The 19,973-nt window shown below is 40.5% G+C and overlaps 1 protein-coding gene across 12 annotated transcripts in view; it reads right to left on the bottom strand.

Annotated features, from left to right (window-relative positions):
- Nucleotides 1-19,973, bottom strand: part of LOC130492902 (receptor-type tyrosine-protein phosphatase delta) — a 618,706-nt gene that overhangs the window by 230,750 nt on the left and 367,983 nt on the right. For 7 of the 12 annotated variants that reach the window (XM_056866670.1, XM_056866671.1, XM_056866673.1 and 4 more), the window contains exons 6-8: nucleotides 19,051-19,068; nucleotides 17,332-17,442; nucleotides 13,352-13,621 (exon numbers count right to left, since the gene is read on the bottom strand). In XM_056866670.1, coding sequence (XP_056722648.1) covers nucleotides 13,352-13,621; nucleotides 17,332-17,442; nucleotides 19,051-19,068 — 399 coding nt within the window. The remainder of the gene's footprint in view (nucleotides 1-13,351; nucleotides 13,622-17,331; nucleotides 17,443-19,050; nucleotides 19,069-19,973) is intronic. The other 5 variants (XM_056866675.1, XM_056866676.1, XM_056866680.1 and 2 more) reach the window with 1 other exon arrangement.

Below are 19,973 nucleotides of genomic sequence, written 5' to 3'. Positions count from 1 at the left end.
CACCTTCCCTTTACCCCCAGCAATCTGGGTACAAATTTCACTGACCTTGGAAGGATGGAAGGCTGAGTCAACCTTGAGCCGGCTACCTGAAACTGACTTCCGTTGGGATCGAACTCAGGTCGTGAGCAGAGCTTTTGACTGCAGTACTGCAGCTTAACACTCTGCACCACGGGCTCCTTGTATATATGTATGATTGGTCAAAGAATCAGCAAATATATATATACGAGCATATCTATGAGCTATATAAACAATTGCTGCTGGATGGAAGAGCCAGCCCTTAAAAATGGGTTTGGGAGGAGCTCACCATTCCCTTAAGTAATAAGAAGGTGGGAAGATAATGGATAGTTATAGTTTGCTTTATTCTTTTATTGTCTTTCATTGTCGATATTCTTAAATTAAAAAGATTAAAATTAAACTAAAAATATTAAAAAGATGAAAATAAAAAAGTTTGTTTAAGTAATTAATTTCAGTTTGTGGGATAACTCCACATATTTCGAAAGGACCTAGACAAATTACATTACACCCAACATCTCAGAAATACATTTGATTTAAAAGACATTCTTCACATATTAAGGTAAATGTAATTTCTGTTAGCATCGCAGAATATCAGCTTAGTGCAGATAACAGAAAAGAAATGCTTTCATATGGACTTCCTTGTGGCTTTGTAGTTCCCTTTGGCAAGCTGACTTCTATTATATCAAAATACTTAATTTTCTTAAGAGGTTCTATGATCCAAGGTTGCTTGAGGGTATCATTGGTTGATTCCAATGAAAAACTAGTGCCAAAAAAGATCACCCCCATATTTCTGGAAGCAAGAGGTTAAAGAAATCTAGTGTACGCTCATAGTTTCTCACTGAAGAAAAGTCTGGAATTACCTACAACATTTTTTTCAAACCTGTGTTCCCTCCAATGGAATCATTCCCAAAATATCCCTATGCAGGCAAAGATAGTCATAAATAAACAGCCTATAATGTTACTGAATCATATGGTGAACAAACAGAAACCACAATAGAACAAATGTTACATTATATTTGTAGTTTCACGTACATGCATGTATATATTATTAGAAACTGCGATTCATTGAGGGAAGAAACAAATCTTGAATTAACACTAGCAGGTCAAAGAGTTTGTTAAAAAATTATATGAAATGATTAATTAGCGGATTGGATACTAATATTAAACAGAAAAATGAGAAAGGGATACATCCAAATGAAATCTGCAACATATACCCATATCAACAGTTACAAGATCTAGAGTTGTTTATACTTTGATCCAATAACATTTAAAAAATGCACATTAGGTCACAATAACTGCTAGAGGTGTAGTAGCGTGTATGTGTAAAATGCCATCAGGTCACAGCTAACTTATGGCGACCCATAGGGTTTTCAAGGCAAGAGACTTACAGAAGTGATTTGCCATAGCCCTCCTCTGTATAGCGACCCAGGAATTCCTTGGTGGTCTCCCATCCAAATACTTACCAGGGCTGACCCTATTTAGCTTCCGAGATCTGATGAGATCGGGCTAGCCTGGGCCAGGTGTAGTAGATCCAGTTCCAGTGCAAAAAGAGCACCTGAATGCAAACGAGCATTTAAGAGTAACTTGATTATAACTTTTGGCGTACCTTCAAAGTGGCCATTCAATAATAAACTATGGATAGAGTAACAGCCTTATCTTTACCAGACAGCATATAGATTAAATAGTATTCATGAGAGCATACAGGAAAGTGTGAAATCAATGGAGTAATAAAAGAGGATCTTATAGAAGAATATAAATCGCAACTGAATAAAAAATTGGTAAGTGTTTCTGTCTTTGGCTTTCCACATAAGCAGACTCTCTGTTCGATTGGGGTATTTAAGAATCTGAAAAAAACAACAAAAGGGGGGGATCCTGATGGAACTCAACCAAAATCCTGATTGCAAACCAAAGAGGTTGAGCTGAAAAATGCTAAAATTACAAATATATAAATTTTAATAAGGTGCACATGTAGATTAAAAGCATAAAACTCCTCGTAAAGGCAAAAACTTACACATTCAGTATATACAAACATAAACAACTGCGATGTACAATCTTTCTCTGACCAATATGAGATCCAAAAAGGACCAGACGCGTTTCGGCCTGGAAAGGCCTTCCTCAGTGGTCAGTATAAAATTATAAGTTATCACACATCCTAATATTATAATCATAATATAATGGGCAGTAAGAAATATCTAAAAGCCCTTCTAGTACATTGAAGCTCCCTGTGAATTTCTTTATTTCTTATACGCTAAAACCTGTCTCACCTTCTGTTGTATGCCGGGCTCTTAAGGATGTGGATACATCAAGAATATGCCAAATAACTCATTGAGGGGTAAGAAGAAAAGTCATCAAAAGGTTGGAATGGCTAAGAATTTGAGATAATCTGGGAGCACTGGAAAAGATGGGGTGCTGTGTCCCGAGAAGGAAGGTGCACATTTTCTCTTGGCATCACCACAGAGTTTAAGATGGGGTAGTAGATCAAATGCTAATTTATTTCACGTTCATCTGGAGTACCCAGAGATCATAAAATACCAGCTTGTCAAATTTATGGCATATTGGAGGTGTTATATCAGGCCACTAGACCAGCTTTCTGCTTTTTTTTAATTTAAAGAATAGATTCTACTGAATTGGAAATGGCTGCCCATCAGACCTCCTCATAAATAGTAATGGGAAAACTATAATGGGTGATAATTAGAGTATGGTACATTGTTGTTGTGATCAAACACTGCATGGGTAAGAGAAGGTAGACATGCATGTAATGTATGACCAGACACTTTGTTAAAGCAAACATGAATATGTGTTATGATTTGATGACTTTGATAAAAGTGCATCTGAAAAAAATATAGTGCATCATTATGTAGTAAGGACTGGGTCTGTGGAGCATGGCAGATGGCCTCAGCCAACATCAAAACAGAACTCTGTGCAAAGCAGCTATTTTACATATAGGTTTATACAATTTAATGCCAAAATATGCCAGGAGTAAGAATGCAAATATTCTGTACTTCTGTGCAAGGATACAGAATAGCCCTTATGATGAAAATAGAGCCTTGAAAATCTTTTGACTCAAGAAATTTTCTGTAGTCAAAGGACAACATTTCTGTTTCCCTCATAAATCCTTTCACTCCTGAATGAACTGGAAAATCAGAAGGGTAGCACAATCTACTGCACCAGATGGCTAGTGTATTGGCAAGACTGGTGTGGCACTGACATAACCAGCCATATCCTATACTCTCCGAGAGAGAGAGAGAGAGAGAGAGAGAGAGAGAGAGAGAGACACACAGAGAGAGAGAGACAGAGACAGAGAGAGAGAGATACGAAGGATCTCCAAGGATCTGAAAACATAGCAACGGCACTAGAGGTCACAGAAACCAGGTATCACAGGAGTCAATGATGTCCCCAGGTCAGCCATGTACAGAAGTAGCTCACCTACATATAGCCATTCTAGCATGCTATCCTGACCTTATCTGGCCTCTGCCCACATACTGAACAGAAAAAAAGACCTTCCTCAATAGGGAAAATCCTGGCATGCCCAGTAGGAGCAGTATAACAACTACATACTTGGGAACTCTGGAGAGGATGGTATCAATTCTATCCTGCAAAACAATCCCATTTGGGCAGGCAGAAACACAGAGGAAGACGAAAGGCCCTTCCAACCATATTTCTCAGACACCTCGACACCTCACATGACAAAAGCAATCCCCACAGAGACTGCTTTTTCCAGACAAGGGTTCCGAAGCAAAGAATGCCCAGGAGGCAGTCTTGTGCAAACTAAGGGGCACATACACAAGGATAGCAATAACATAACACACAGCACAACATTCACAGAAAACATTCCTGCCACTGCAGCAGTGTGGAAGCGCACTCATGTGAGAAACAGTAGAAGTCTTGATCAGCAGCAAGATCAGCTAGAACCCATACATCCTGTACTGCAGAGCATTCCTCTAACCACACATCCAAATGACCTCACAGGGGGAACACCCACACACATCACAGGGCATTTGGAATCCTTCATGGGCCCTTATGTTGAAACCAGATATATATACAAGGGCAGGAAAGACTGTAGAAAAAGGTATAACAAGGTGATTTACAGGAGGTCCCTGGTTCAAGCTCTGCATGTGGCAAACTGCAAGGCAGCTATGGAAAGTGTACAATGCACTGCTGTAATGTTGCACCATCAAACTCAGTCACTAGGAATGGACCACACAGACTAATAATTTGCCTTAGCGCCTTGCCATGAAGCCAAACTTTCCATGGCATTCATGGGGTTTAGTACTACTACCTGATGTTATCCATCAGAGCCACCCTTGTTTTCCATTTTCATTTCCCCTTCCTCGCCCCCCCTCCACATTGTGGGGATTCACTTGTTGGAAGCTTGTGTGGCTTATCACACACTAACAATGTTTAGGGAATTTGTGAAGCCAGATCAGCCTGCCCTTCCCTCTTTTAACTGTGTAAATTATCAAGAACCATCTAAGATGCATTCTTGCATTACTCCCATGCTGAAAACACCCGAGGTTACTTTAAAGCAAGGAATGTCAACAATCTCTTATCAACCAACACAGAAGTATAAAATTACAGATCATGTAACATGGACACAGGTATGGAACAATCCACATGTTTATTAAATAGAATCATGATTTTTCTGAATTAAAGTCATATGAATAAGTTCACTCTCTTGATCTAACAAGGCTTCTGTGACTTTGAAAGCTGCACTGACAAACCACAGAATCCCAGGTACACCTGTCCCTATCACTTCATGCTCATGATAGGCACAACTGTGCCCGTCAAACAACAGTTTGCAATGTTGCAGGAGCCAGGATGGAACAGGAGAGCTGTCAACAACACAGCAGAGCAGCTAGATGCACAATGGCCACTGTAGCTCTTGGTCATGTTGTGGGTTTAGCGGATAGTTCGCACTGCTCTGTAAACAGGATCCATGCTTGTCTCTACCTCTATTGGAAGGTTGCCTAGAAAGAGCCAACAGAGACACAAGGGTAGCAATGAATAATGTTCAGCAGTAGCAACAAATAACAAGTGGGCTCAATCACTCTGTACAGATCTGAGAGAATGGCACCACTTACATGCTCTTCCAGTACTATATTTCTCCCCCCTCCACACTGCAGGGAAGAAGAAGAGTTGTTTTTTATATGCCGACTTTCTCTACTGCTTAAGGAAGAATCAAACCGGCTTACAATCATCTTCCCTTCCCACAACAGACACCCTGTGAGGTAGGTGGGGCTTAGAGAGTGTGACTAGCACAAGGTCACCCAGCTGGCTTCATTTGGAGGAGTGGGGTAAAAAAACCAGTTCACCAGATTAGCATCCGCCGCTCCTGTGGAGGAGTGGGGAATCAAACCTGGTTCTCCAGATCAGAATCCATCGCTCCAAACAAGGGATTCACTTGTTGGGAGAAATAATGTAGTAACTGAGCCAATACTTAGCCATAGCTCACAGGACATTGCATTAAGCCCTGTCTGCAGTTTTGGCTGGGACTAGTCCATGGCAATTCTGCAAGTCAAAAGGCATCATGAGTATTTGGCCAGTGGAAGCAACAGTTGGACTGTGTATAGTCTCCAAGAAATGGGTCCATGTTTACTGTTTCCCACGTGTATATAGGGTCACACTCATGCGACATTGTGCCAGGATGACAGCAATGTTCTGCCAGCACAGCTCGAGGGGGGGGGAGTGCTTTCTTCATGTACATATTTTGCCTGACATGGTGATGGAGGAAGGACTGTTGAGCCAATACACAGCAGGTAAATGCTGCAAGTCAGGGGGATTTGCAGTAGTCAAAGTCTAAGACATGGGATTCCCTCCATTGCTTACCTGTGTGCGTGCACTATCGGTGTATCTTGAGTTATTGGAATTGAGGATCCAGTTCAGTGATTGTGTCCTAAGGTGGAGCGAGTACCTGTAAGAGTTCTGAGCAGAGCAGTGTTAGCAATGTTTGTTCTCCTCCTTGGCGGTTCACCCAAAGCAATCCCTTTTTGTGCAGTATCCTTGTTCTAGAGCAGGGGTGGGGAACCTTTTTCCTGCCAAGGGCCATTTTCACATTTATAACATCATTCGGGGGCCATACCAGGTGCAGATCTCCTGGCGCGGGGGTGGGGGAGGCTAGGGTTGCCAGGTCTCCAGCCACCACCTGGAGGTTGGCAACCCCAGGGGAGGCCACACAGAGAAGGCCTGCAGGGCGCCCCCACTCCCCCCTCCCAGGCGGGAGGGCAGCCAGCGGTGGGCCCGAGCAAACGAGATGCCAGGGGGGTGCAGCCCGCAGTCGATCGGCAAGGAAGGAAGGGAGGAAGGAAAACAGAGAAAGAGGAAAAGGGAGGGAGAAAGAGAGAGAAAGGGAGAAAGAAAGAAAAGGAAGGAGGGAGTCAAAGAAAGAGACAGAAAAAGAGGGAGAGAAAGGAGAGTGACAGAAAAAGAGGAAGAGAGAAAAGCCTTCCCCCCACACACACACCCGTGCACGCTGGCCCCGCACGACCGGGCCCCAGCCTCCCCGCCTCCCCCACCCATGCACACCCGGTGGCGCACGGAGCCCCGCTCAACCAGGCCCTAGTCTCCATGCCCTCCCCTCCAGAGTCCACAAAAGCCCCCCCCCCCCAGAAGCCCAATCGGCTCCCGCACGCATGCTCTGCCGCTGGGAGCCTCCGGCCTCTCCCCCCTCCCGCTCACCGCTCAACAGCTGACAGGCAGCGAGAGGGGCTTACAATGTGCCACAGCGTTCCTGCATGCCGCTGCTGTAGGGGGCAGCCTTGGGGGAAGTGTCCCTCCCCCTCCCCTCTCGCCAACCAACAGCCAACAGTCGGCAAGAGGAGGTCCAAAGGGCGCTGCAGCGCCCCTGTAAGCTGCGGCTCTAGGAACACCCTCGGGGAGGGCCGCCTTGTGCCCCGCCTCCACGGCAGGGCCCCGGAGCTCCCGAGGGCCACAAAAAGTGTCCTCGGAGGCCGCATACGGCCCCCGGGCCGGAGGTTCCCCATCCCTGTTCTAGAGTTTCCATCACCAAAGTACCCTCATGTGTATTCTAAAAGTGCATGACATGACCAGATAAATGTAGCCCTTTGTCATGCAATCTGTCATCTAATATGAAGTGTATACTGTGCCAAGAAAGTTGTAATTGACAGTATTGGTATTTTAAGCAGCATTGTGATTAGGTGTGACAGGAGGCAGGCAGGGAAAATGTATACTTACATCACCATTTTCAACAGTGCTCAAGTGGGATGTGGTCTGATGAGACTTAGTATACTGACTAAGCCCTATTCCTCTCTCCAGCATGGAGATGCAAATTTCTGGACCCTATGTGGCACAATTTCAGTGCTAGGTTTACACCAGCTCAGCATTGGCAGAGTGCTATACTGGCATATCTCCACACTATGCTGACATGAGACTGAACCACAAACTGGCATTAAGACTGCAGACCTCAATCAAGTAAAATAAGTGAATACATGCTAATTATCTTACTCTACAAATTATGAGTTGAATCTAGTGGAACATCTTGTGAAAGGAGATGGGTCTTTCCCCCCATTTTCCACTTCCCTAAGCTGCCCACCGTTAGTCTTGAAAATCCTTTTTGAGAATCAGGAGAGCTTTGTGTAAATGCATCATACGGCATTACAGCAATGAAGAGGAATCACCTAAAACTGCCTTCTCTTCCCTGTTCCACTGATGCTAGCTGCCACCAGAATGTGGAAGAAGAGGCTATTTTACCTGGTCGCCCATCACTGCAGAATTCAGAACCATTTTCTTCATGAGACTTTTCAATCCTCAGAAAGGATTTTCAGAACAAATCGCAGGCTGCTTGGGGAAGGTGAAGGTGGGGAAAGATCTGCCTCACCTACTTCTTCCAGATGTTCTTTTGATGAATGCAAACTAAAATCTTTTAAAAATTAAAACAAGGTTGCACTTACCTGTAACCTTTCCTTTCCTTTATCCCTTAGAACAGGGGTGGGAAACCTTTTTTCCGCCAAGGGCCATTTGGATATTTATAAAATCATTCGTGGGCCATACAAAATTATCAATTTAAAAATCAGCCGACCAAGAATAGTATATAGCTCTCAGTCCCAGTGCACTGATGTGGATTTTTTTTTTTTTTTTAACTTGGGGAGACCACAGCCCACAATATGTGCCCCAACCTTCTAGAGAAGCATCTGTGGTAACTGGGACATTATGATCTTCACTTTACTTTACTGATACAGCTCTATTGACCTGAAGAACATGAGCTAAATCACAATAAAATCCCCTGAGATAAAACTAATCATTCATATTCTATCCATCATTACCCTGGTTTTTTTTTTTTTTTGCAACTAATAAGGTTACACTAGGATCTGACCCAGCGAACAAAAATTTCAATTTGTCACCTATCTGTACATCAGTAACTCTTTGCAGACTGGGAGAAATAAATTTCTTCCTTATATGGGTGAACAGGCTACTTTCTTAAAGACAGTGCTCCAGTATATCTATCTGCCCTGATTTACAAAGGCACATCCTATCAGAATAAGACTTATTACTGAATTGACCTTCTAATAGCTGGGATGGAACTGCATTTAGCCAGGATAATATAAAAGCTCTTCTATAGCACGGGCCAGTTAAAAAGTATATATCGGCAGGAGGGCCTTTCAGGTATACAAGACCAGATATTATGATCTAAGGCTCCAAACTGACATCCTCTGAACAACTTCTGATCCTGAACCCTCCAGGAAAGGGAGCAGCATAGCAAAGACACACACACAAAAAAACAGCATCTGTGAATTAATTCATGAGCTGAACACCCTAAGGAACCAAACCTGAAAGGGATGTATGCATAAGTGTGCACATGGACTACATATGTAGTAGAGACCACTATGCCTAATAGTTGTTGTTGTTTTGGTATCTCCAGTGGAGTCTGAAAACAACAGCAACAAAATCAGATCACTAAGAGGCTGGGCCCATCCTCTGGGAGGTATGTCAAACCCAAGGTGGAATAAAGAATTGCCCCCCCAAATTATAACCACTGGGAGGCAGTAAAAACTAATTTCTTCCAATTAACTAATAAGCATAAAACTTGTAATGTATTTATCATTACTTCAAGCTCCTTGGAAAATTGATTGGCTGAGGGAGCTATAGGCAGCCAGTCATCTAAGTAAAGGGAAAATAGTTTTCTATGATGGGCCAGAACTACTACTATCACTTTAGAAAATACTGTTGGAGCCATAAACAGGCTGAATGGCCGTACCACATATTGAATTGGTCATTCCCATAGTGGAAACAAAGGAGTTACATATAAGCAGTGTGTATACAGATATGAGCCCTGACCTGGATGGCCCAGGCTAGCCTGATCTCATCAGATCTTAGAAGCCAAGTAGGGTTGACCCTGATTAGTACTTGGATGGGAGACCAACAAGGAATACCAGGGTCACCATGCAGAGGAAGGCAATGGCAAATCACCTCTGTTAGTCTTTTGCCTTGAAAATCCTTTTGGGTTGCCATAAGTCAGCTGCAATTTGCCAGCACTTTATACACATCTACAGATATGAAAGTAGGCATCTTGAAATTCAATGTCAGCCAACCAAACATTTATTTCTAACAACTGGATAACATTTAACAAGGTAACCATGTGAAATAGTTTAAAATTCTTGAATTTACTTAATGTCCTAAGATTCAGAATAGGCCTATGGCCTCTACCTTTCTTGTTGATCAAGAAACCTCTGGAATAAAAGCATGAAATGACCTGTTGAATAACTCCTTATGGAATAGGGTGTTCACCTCCCTCTATTACCATGGAAGGAGGAGATGGAAAAACCATACATGGAAGCCTGGATTGAGCAGTGGAGATAAACTCCAAATAATAACCATTTGCAACAAAGCATAAGGCACAACCATCAGAGATAATAGTCTCCAGGCCTCATGGACACTAGATAACCTGTCAAGAAATAAGCCAGAAGTGTAGCAGAGGATTCTCGTCAGAATAATAATTCCTGACCCAATTGACTATCTCTAGGAGAGTGGAGGTTTTGCTTATTGTTTGATTTTGAACACCCCCTTTCACCCTATTGTTGATGTAGAGGGGCACACAAAGGTTTGAAAATTTTAATAAGTTGTTATGTAGCAGGATAAAGGTAAGGTTAGTAAGTGGTATATAGATAAGGAGAGTTGCTTGTATTTGTGAAGGACCTGACAAAATACTGCCCCCTAACAAGATTTCACTGTTAATTTGTTTTTAATTGATACCATCAAATGCTTCATTCAACTAGGCCCTGAATAAGTCAGTCCCTTCAAACAGAACCACCTTTCGTTTTGTCTCATCAGGGAGACAGTGAAGCATGTTTGTGGAGCACCACAGCTGTGGATAAGACTGAACTGCTACAATCAGATACATGCTTTGCTGAGTTTATTTGCATCAGACTGAGCCCTCAGATCACTGGGAGAAGGTCAATATAATGTCATATCCTGTCCCAAAGAAACACCTGGTACCTTCCCATTATAGCTTGATGGTTAGATACCCTGTAAGTCAATGATGAGGAAGAATATCCTTTACAACCTATGCTGCCTAATCTATAGCCCTCGGAGTAGGTGCTGGATCTCTGTATAGCCTCCACTATGATAAGAGCTGGGGGGTGGATGTGTAAACAGGAATTTCCAAATGAACAGAAAAGGTTGTCAGAGTTGGAAGGATGATCTGAAGGATGACACATCAGATAATGTTCTGAGTGATGCAATACCGGGTCTACTGATGTTGTCTGTAATTGTGATAAGGAAGCATTGTAGGATGGTCAAAACCTTCAGTTCATGGCGTACAGCATGCTGTTGAAGGGTACAGTTGCCAAAGACATAGGTGCTTTGGAACCCAAAAACGACATGGGTGATATGATGAATTTGAAGGAACCACGGTATGGTCGATGGAAGTAAAGATAACAGAGGTTTTGATCTAGTCAAGGGATCTTCTGCTTCAAGATCTCCCTCTGATAACACTACTGCCTCCACATATTTGAAATGAGATGATCGACTTCATGGTAGTGGTACAGTCAGTTCTGAGATATATGAAATGGTGTGGGAAGCTTGCCCAGGAACTGGAGCAAAAGCAATTTTTTCCCCTGAGTGTGGAATTTTTCTGGCCTTTTTAGCTGGCTGTTCCAAATGGAGATCCGAATAACTCCTAAGAGCCTTGGGGGTGGAGGGCCAGGATGACTGACGACTACAGGTGCACATCAAGTATCCGGGTTTGGTTTTTTTTTTTTTTTTTTTTTTTTACTGTGATTGCTTTTTTCTAGGTACGGCATTATCGTTTCGGGATTAAAATCTGTGCGGTTTTGGAGTTCGGGACCATTATTTTCAATGGGGAATGTTCAATGGGGGTAGCTGTTTATAAAGATAGTGGCACCACATTTGCACAGAAGATACTCTGCCCCCTAATCTAAAAACCCTCCGTTTCAAGTAAATTGAACCAAATGGTTAAATTTTACAGACCACGAAAGTAGATGCCTCTTGACACAGACTCATTTTTCTCCATTGATTTCTAAAATGGTGGCCAAGTCAAGCAGGAGAGCTCCGGCTGGTCCCAGCATTTAAAAAACAAAACAAAACCCCTGTCTGCATTTTCCTACTTTTACACAGCCCGGCTGTGTAAATTTCTTACCTTTCCACAGAAAACTCTGTATTTGCCATTCTTCCATGTTGTGGCCTGTTTGTTTCCTTTCATAAAGTAAAAGTGGCTTCCTTTGTGAACCCCCCCCCCCCATCCCTTTCTGTCAGTCTCCCATTTTGGGGATATAATACAATGATGACAGGAATGCCTACTGGAAATAATTGGAGGGTCGAAGGCCCATTGGATATAAAGAGAGCCAGGAATGCCAACTAATTTGCATAGGCTCTACTGAAATAAGCTAAAGCACACAAAAGTTGCAATGAAAATGTGGAATGGATTACAAGAAACCTGTCATGAGCCTGAAATGACAGCCTCCAGAGGGGAATGCCAATCCGTGGGAGTAGAATGACGGTCCCTGGGCCCAGATAAAATGTTTTTGGGATTGGAATGACAGCCCCCAGAGTGGAATGACAGCTCCTGGACTTAGTGCTCCGGGGGCTATCATTTCAATTCCAGACTACTGATTCCAGTCCCGGGGCCATAATTCTACTCTGGGGGCTGATATTCCGGGGCCAGGGCAGGTTTCTCTAAACCCATTCCACATTCTTAATGCAACTTCTGTTTGCTGTAATGTATTTCAATGGAGCCCATGCAAGTCACTTGGCATTCCAGGCTTCCATTATATTCCATGGTTCTATCATTCCCAATGACATTCTTGTCATTCATTTTAGTACATTCTGTGCAGCTCTCTATTTATCCATCAATAGAAGAACAAAAGGGCTTCACCTCCTCCAAAGGAGGGAGGGAAAGAGAACTGTGTCTCCAAAGGTGATTGGCTGGAAGCTCTCTGCACCCCTCCCTTGCAAGGATCTGATTGGAAAGGAGAGATGCTATCGCTTGAGACATCAGTAGAATCAGTAGAAGGAAGAACATGAGCACATGCTGCAGCCCTCTAGCAGCACCTGAAGTCGAAAACAACACGGACTTTTGGGTGAAGGGTAATTTCGTTTAAGAATCCTGGGTTCCTAATACCATTCTGGAACATCATGTAAAGACTTGCAACAGCAATTTCCATGTATATCTTCTCTTCGGGTATTTCATTATGTACAGCCCTAGTGATGACCCCCAGCAGGTTCTGATTTTGGAATCGACAGAACCGAGGCCACGGATTGAGCCAGAGACAGAAATTCAGCTGAAATGGAGAACTTAGGAGCAGATGGCTCTGGGGCCTAGAGAGACTTTTCTCAAAGTGAGGCTTTCACCTGGAAAGCCCCATCACAGTGGGCATTCAGTGTAACCTGCTGACATATTGTTCAAGCATATAAGGTATAAAGAATACTCATCGGTATGTGTCCTCTTTGTGCCACAGTATTTACATTTCTTTAATGATGCCTTCTGAACCATGACAGAAAAAATGGGACAAAAACTCATTTGGCATTGTTTGGTATGAATTTTACCTCAGAGAGGAGGTAATGAATTGACAGGACTGTCAGTGGAGCAAGATACAAGAGATTAACCTCTTTCTATGGTGGTGGAAGGAGAACTGAGAGGAGAAGCTCTCCCACCTGTGTCACCTAATGGTGTTGGAGGGAACCAATGCCTAGAACTTCTAGTCCCCTAGGAAGCTTTAGAATCTTTTTCCCATGGATGGCCTGCGCCTGCGCAGTCCCAATGTGGAACTGCACAGAGGACTCAAAGGTGAAAATTTCAGTTATTTTGATACGGAACTTAATTTTTTTTAAATGAGCAAAACAGATAGCCTTGATTATAACATACCTTTGACAGTTATCTGTGCTATTGCTTCTATGACACCAAGAGTGGACATGGCCACACAGGTGTAGTTGGCAGACTGCCTGACATCATTTAGCTCCAAGACATTCCTTCCTATTGGCATATCATCTTCCGGGGTCAGATCTTCAGCCCCCAGCATCCATTTTACATAAGGCATTGGTGACCCCACAGCAACACAAGTGATATTAACACTCCCTCCTGGCATGATCTCGTGGTTGGTGGGTGGGATTGAGAACCTTGGTGGGACCCGACGAACTGAAATGAAACACACAAAAACTCTAGTAAGTAATACAAATTGGAAAATATCATTCTTGTACACAAGACTATGTGCATTTCAGTTTAAATCTTTCATTATTGCTCATATTTGCCAAAATCTTTTTACAGGCTAAACAGGTTTATTACCCACACATTAATCATTTTACATTTACTTATCAGTGTCTTTTAACCAAATTCATACAAAAGTTGGTTCAGATCTAGCAGGGCCCCACAATTGACTAACTGCATACTAACAATACACAAACACCATGCAAAAGATATACACACACATATGCATGTATATTCTGTGTGTGTGTGTATATATATATATACATATATATATATATGCACAACAGAAAACTGGAGGGTCAACAGCATACTTCAGTTGAATCTCAAAAACAACTTCAATGCTGCAAACTTCCAGTGGATGTGAAAAAATGTGGTGCAACACATTGTCACATCACAGCCCTCAAACACATCACCTACATACACTGAAAATGCAATTCTGATTTGCTTTCAGACTCAAAAGTGGATGCAGCCTCAAGACCTCACACTAACACTGTAACAAACATAGGACTAACATAGGACTATATATATATAGATATATAGATATATATATAGTCTATATATATATAGGATTATATATATATATATATATATATATATATATATATATATATATATATATATATATATATATATATATATATATATATATATATATAGTCACAGGAGAAGAAGAAACAAAGCAAAGCCAGTATGAGAATTGGGTTTTGTCATGCAGGCAAGCAAATAACACAGTCTATAAAGAATCATGCTTAGGAAAGAACTGTGAAAGAGGAAAATTTGTGGCAACTGAAAACACTTTTAAAGAGGGAAATAATGGGATAGAGAAGATTTTTTTAAAATGTAGGGGTCAGACAGTTCAAAAGAAATAGGGAAAGAATTGGAAGTAAGGATAGAATTGGAAGTAGGAAGATACTTAATTAAGCTTAGGATTGTTATGAAGCAAGTATAAGGTGGTAGGGAAGGAGGAAAACATTAAACATTCCAGGTTCCATGGTGTTCACATTGAAGGGAAGCAAAATAAACTGCTAAGATTAATAATACTATTAAATGCAGTTCTGTGTGTACAAAATGAGGAACAGTATATCTAACACACATAACAGCAGGGCATTGCATTAACAGAATAGTTAATATTTAAGCAAACACAACACTGAGAAAATTACCAGGCAATAACAGATCAGTGTTCCTGCTTCAAGTAATCTCTGTGTGTGTGCATGTATGATGACAATTACAGAGGTTACAGGGGCAGGTAGATGTGGACTTGAGCATTTCAATGGACTAAGAATAATGTGTTTTAATTGTGTGGACCTTCTGAACAAGATAATTGTGTATTCTCTGATTTAGCAAAATAAATACATAGCTATGCGGTTTATAGAAAGGCAGTGAGACTTAAACAGGATTGAAATAAATGGGAATTTAGTTTCACCAGAGCTTAAGTGGGATGAACTCTCTCTGGAGAACACAAAGCAAACATGTTATTAGTTTGAACCTTCCCACTGGATTGATGTGAATGCCTGAGAATGTCTATGGATTCTAGAGGGGCTTACCGTGATGGCCTCATGAGTGAATGGGTCAGGCATAGGGACAACAAAGAGCAAAACATGCCTTTTGCAGCCAATTGACAGAGGTCAGACAAAGCAAGTGACAGGCAGTGCATAATTTGTAGTACCGAACATAGTAATGTTATAAGTAAGTAACTAAGTAAGACATAGGAAAGTTTTAGTCTTCATGCTTGGGCTGCTTGAAGGAACAATTGTAGGAAGTCATTCCTGAACCAGCAGGCATCAGTATAAACACAAAATTAAAGGGAAATAAAATCAGAAAAAGCAGGAACACTGACCAAATTGACAAGACCTCAAAGTTACAGGTTTGTCATGCATACAGGCTATCTCCCTCTCTCATCATGCACAAAAATTAGATACCAGCACACACTAAAAGCCATGACCAGAGCATTCCCAGCTTAAACATAACATTAACTTAAAAATTAAAAAGGCCACAATGCAGCTACATTCATTTCATTTGTATTCTTTGTTATTGGTTTAATTAATAGTTTTGTAAGGTGGGTAAAAAAGTAAAAAACACACCAACCTTCTCGCAGCTCTGAGGGATGTAGGGGGTTTGATGCAGAACACAATGAAATGAGGAAAGGAGAAAAACAAGGGAAACACAGAGAGAGTAAAAAGGCCATATCAAGGCTTTCAACTGCTACTTTAATATCTTCTACTTGCTCTAATCAAACCTTCCTACCTCAGCCCTGACCGTTAAGCAATTTATTGTAGCTATCATGATGTTAGAAACTAGCATCACATTGAAAAGGAATCCCCTGCAGATAATAATGGTACACATGCCTCATGCAGTACACTATTTTGAAAGGAAAAGGATCAAATAGCTAAGGAGGCCTTAATAACCTTTGAGCCCTGTCTAACCAGAAAATAATTAAACCAGATTTTTTACCAAGTTGTTTAAAATATCCCCACACTAAAGTAATGAGGTGAAAGCTGTATGAGTTTAAAATATTTTTTTGGCTGCCTTTCCAACCTACTCTTATACTTTGTAGGCAGCTAGGGTTATTCGGGTATATATTAGACACTATGTTCTTGTACAGAATGCAGTTAAGAGCTAGGCACTGAAAACTGTGACAAAGAGAAAGCACTGTATAGACAGGGTTGCCAAGTCCCTTTTCGCCACCAGCAGGAGGTTTCTGGGGCGGAGCCTGAGGAGGGCAGGGTTTAGGGAGGGGAGGGACTTAAGTGCCATAGAGTTCAATTGCCAAAGCAGCCATTTTCTCCAAGTGAACTGATCTCTATTGGCTGGAGATCAGTTGTAATAGTAAGAGAGTACCTGGAGGTTGGCAACCCTATGTATAGAAGAGATAAAACCAAAAGGAACACTTCCCAATTTTTTTTTTTTTTAAATCAATCATTCCTGTTACTTTTCAAGAATATGTTTACTGGAATTTATCCTCCTAATTCATAACTAACAGTAAAACAAGTAATTCTCCTTCTACTCTCTTTTGAATAAAAGAACAGCTAATTCATTACAGCAGTGCCAGGGACTACATTTTACTGATAAGGCATCAATTTAGAGGAAATATAAGCCTGTATAAAACTACACTTAAAGAAACAGAAATAAGAAGGCTACACCATTGTTTTCTTCCCAAAGAATTATAAGCTCAGAACTTTTCCTTTGCAACTCAGCAGCAGAGGTCATGTGGCTATGCTCCTCAACACCCTGAGTTTTAATTAGAGCTAAATTAGTTGCACAGCAAGCAATCACATTGTAAATATAAACAAAACAAAACAAATAAAGGAAAACTGAAACCTCCCCAAATCAATGCAACATTCAGCTCAATAAACAATGCAGGAAAAGTAGAAGTTAGGAAATAAAAATGTTGGTATACTTACAAACCTTAAGTCACAGGGGCAAGTTTGGACTGAAAAGTACCTTTATTCATATCATTTCTCCCAATCATTCCTCTAAGCTTTTAAAACATTTTCCCCTTATTGTTATTTTTTTTTTTGCCTTTTCACTTTTTTGCCTTCTCACTTCTCTCTTCTACTGTAGTTATGGCATAGACCCCATGAGTATCTTTACACCCCTTGAGCCTGAATGAAGAGTGGATACCAGGGTTATGTCATTCCTACCTCTAACATACAGATTGGCAGGGGCAGAATAGCGGGTACCCGCACTGTTGGTTGCAACACACTCATATTTGCCTTGGTCAGACTCTTCACTCAATTCAATTTGGAGGGCACCTGTATGGATATAAAATATATTGCCAAAGAGATGGTCAAAGAACGGTTTCAATCTCTTAGCTACACACCACTTAATAATAATGAAAAGCCCTGTATGCGAAGGTCCACTCAACGCCGGGTCATTTTCTTGCTAAGGTGGCACAGACAAAAAAATGATGTAATGAAAAAAACAAAGATTATTTTTTTTCACATCATCAATCTTTTACAAGCAAACAACCTGCATTTGGCAAACAATTCTCTAGCACAGTACTATTTCTCCTACTGTTAAAATGAAGATGGGTGAGACTGCTTCAAGGGATTGTGGCTTTAAAATAAAACAAAGAAGATTAGGTCATTGGGATGTCACCATTTAGTTGACTAAATTAATTTGATTTCTTTGAACAGCAAAGAGAATACAAAAGGAGGTGGCGCTCAGCAAAAAAAAAAAAAAAAGTGAGAAGATGGGTTCAAGAAAGTCTTCCGCTGAAGAAGGCCAAAAATGTGCAGCAAGTACAAAAAAAGCTGCTTGAAGTGAAAAAAAGAAATTGAATTAGTCATTTATAGTCATCAAAATATTTTTAAAGAAACAAAGCTCCCTTAAAGACATGCAGATTGGTAAGAAAAAGAAAGACATTTTGTCACGATTTATAATCTTTTAGTGCGTATGCTGAAAAACAAGAGCAGTTGAATTAGAAGGCAAAAAAAAAAGTTAAAAAGCATGGCCAAGCCAACAAGGAAGAAGCAACCAACCACTGCTGAGGACCTCAGGAAGGGCCCCCTAAGACACCCATCAAAATCCACAAGTGGGATTAGCAGTGTGGTGTCACAAAACCCAAGAAAAATACAAAACAAGAATTACAAAATACATGAACCATTTTAATAAAATTATTAAAAGCCAGCAATACCACATACCACCAAGAATAGACATCAACCTTTCCATTTTCAAAGCCTGAAGATCAGAAGGATCCAAAAATCCAGAGAAGGGTGAATCCAAGAAAAAATATAGTGTTGCTGTACTTTGTTAGGGGGAAGAATGTGTTTGTTTTTTGTTTGTTTACTTTATAAAGTTAAAAGAAAAAATATAATTGAACAAAAAGAAAAAAAGAAACCTTTTTGAAAGACAAAGTTAAAAAGAAGATATTCCAAGTTGTCTTCTGCATGTCTGCAACTGTTCTCCAGACCATCTTGACTTGGTCCAAAACAAGAACAGCTAAGGAAGAAAAAAATGATCTTTTTTTTTTGCTCCATTTGGACCAAAAAAAAGAAAGAAAAAAAAGAAAAAAGGTAGAAAAAGAAGAAGAAAAAAGAAAAAGAGGGACAAATGGTACGCTGTGACTGGGTTGTGGCCTGGAGACCTGGATATGCTTTCTTTAAAGCATATCACAAAGTAACATTTTTGGGAGGAAAATAAAGGAATGAACAAACACAATTTTTAAATGGAAATTAAAAAGGATGGTAGAAAAATCACAAAATGACAGTCACTGATAATAACTTAATAGGACAAAGGGAAGAACTAAAGATGATAGACATGTCTGTAATGATTTTACTTTTTTAAAAGGACAATAATGAGAGGGATGAAAGGACAGAAAGAATAAGATCATTCTGCGAACGTTAGTTCAGCACTCTTACCTCTTATTGGTGTACCACCTGGGTGGATAATATGAATGCAAATAAGATTAGAAAGAAGAAGCATTAGTACGAGAAGGAGGAGGCTAGGGCTTTGGAAGAAGAATCAAATTAGAATTACAGAATTAAATAAGATCTTAAAAGAAACTTGAATTTCTATACTGTTAAAAACAGGAATATATATTAAGGTACAATTATTATATTATAAATACATAATAACAATATACCAAAATGGGCAAAGGCCATCACGTTTTGGGGGGCAGGGCAGAACTGTCACCCATACGATTTTCAGTTAGAGAGGGTTAAAAATATATTGTATAGGATTAAAATCTTTAAAGAAAACCTTTACAGCACTACATTTAATACATAGTTTAGGAAGAGATATCGGATACTCTATTTAAGTGAGAGCCATATATATATATATATATATGGAGAGCAAGAGACAGAGAAAAAAGGATATACTGAAGGCTATCTGGTAATAAACACTTCTTGAAATATTGTCATTTTTGTGCTACGACTATGTGTATGGTTCCTGCTAACCAACTGTTTCTAAGACTGATACGACAACATTTCTGTGGAGCAGTGTGTGTGCCACTACAGAGGTCCAGTGCCTACACTGACTGTTAGTAAAATGCATGCCATGCATTTTAAGAGTAATAATCATCATTATAATACCATAATCATTGTATTCTGCATATGAAAATTAGTGGGGGTGAAGTGCGCTTCAGAACTAAGCACTTACCAATAGATTCTGGAGATTTAAATACGGAGAGAAGAAAGACAGCATAAAAATATTATTATATTCCTTATAATTTGGCACAAACGTTTTCAAGTTAAAGCTTTATATACTAAGTAATCTATGTCACATGTGAAAATTACTTCTAATTTTACATTAACAGAAGTTTAATCTACACAATTCTGCTGAC

The sequence above is a fragment of the Euleptes europaea genome, unplaced genomic scaffold (genome assembly GCF_029931775.1).
Source record: "Euleptes europaea isolate rEulEur1 unplaced genomic scaffold, rEulEur1.hap1 H_1, whole genome shotgun sequence".
Taxonomy (NCBI): Eukaryota; Metazoa; Chordata; class Lepidosauria; order Squamata; family Sphaerodactylidae; genus Euleptes; species Euleptes europaea.
This window is presented reverse-complemented; position numbering and strand designations above follow the sequence as displayed.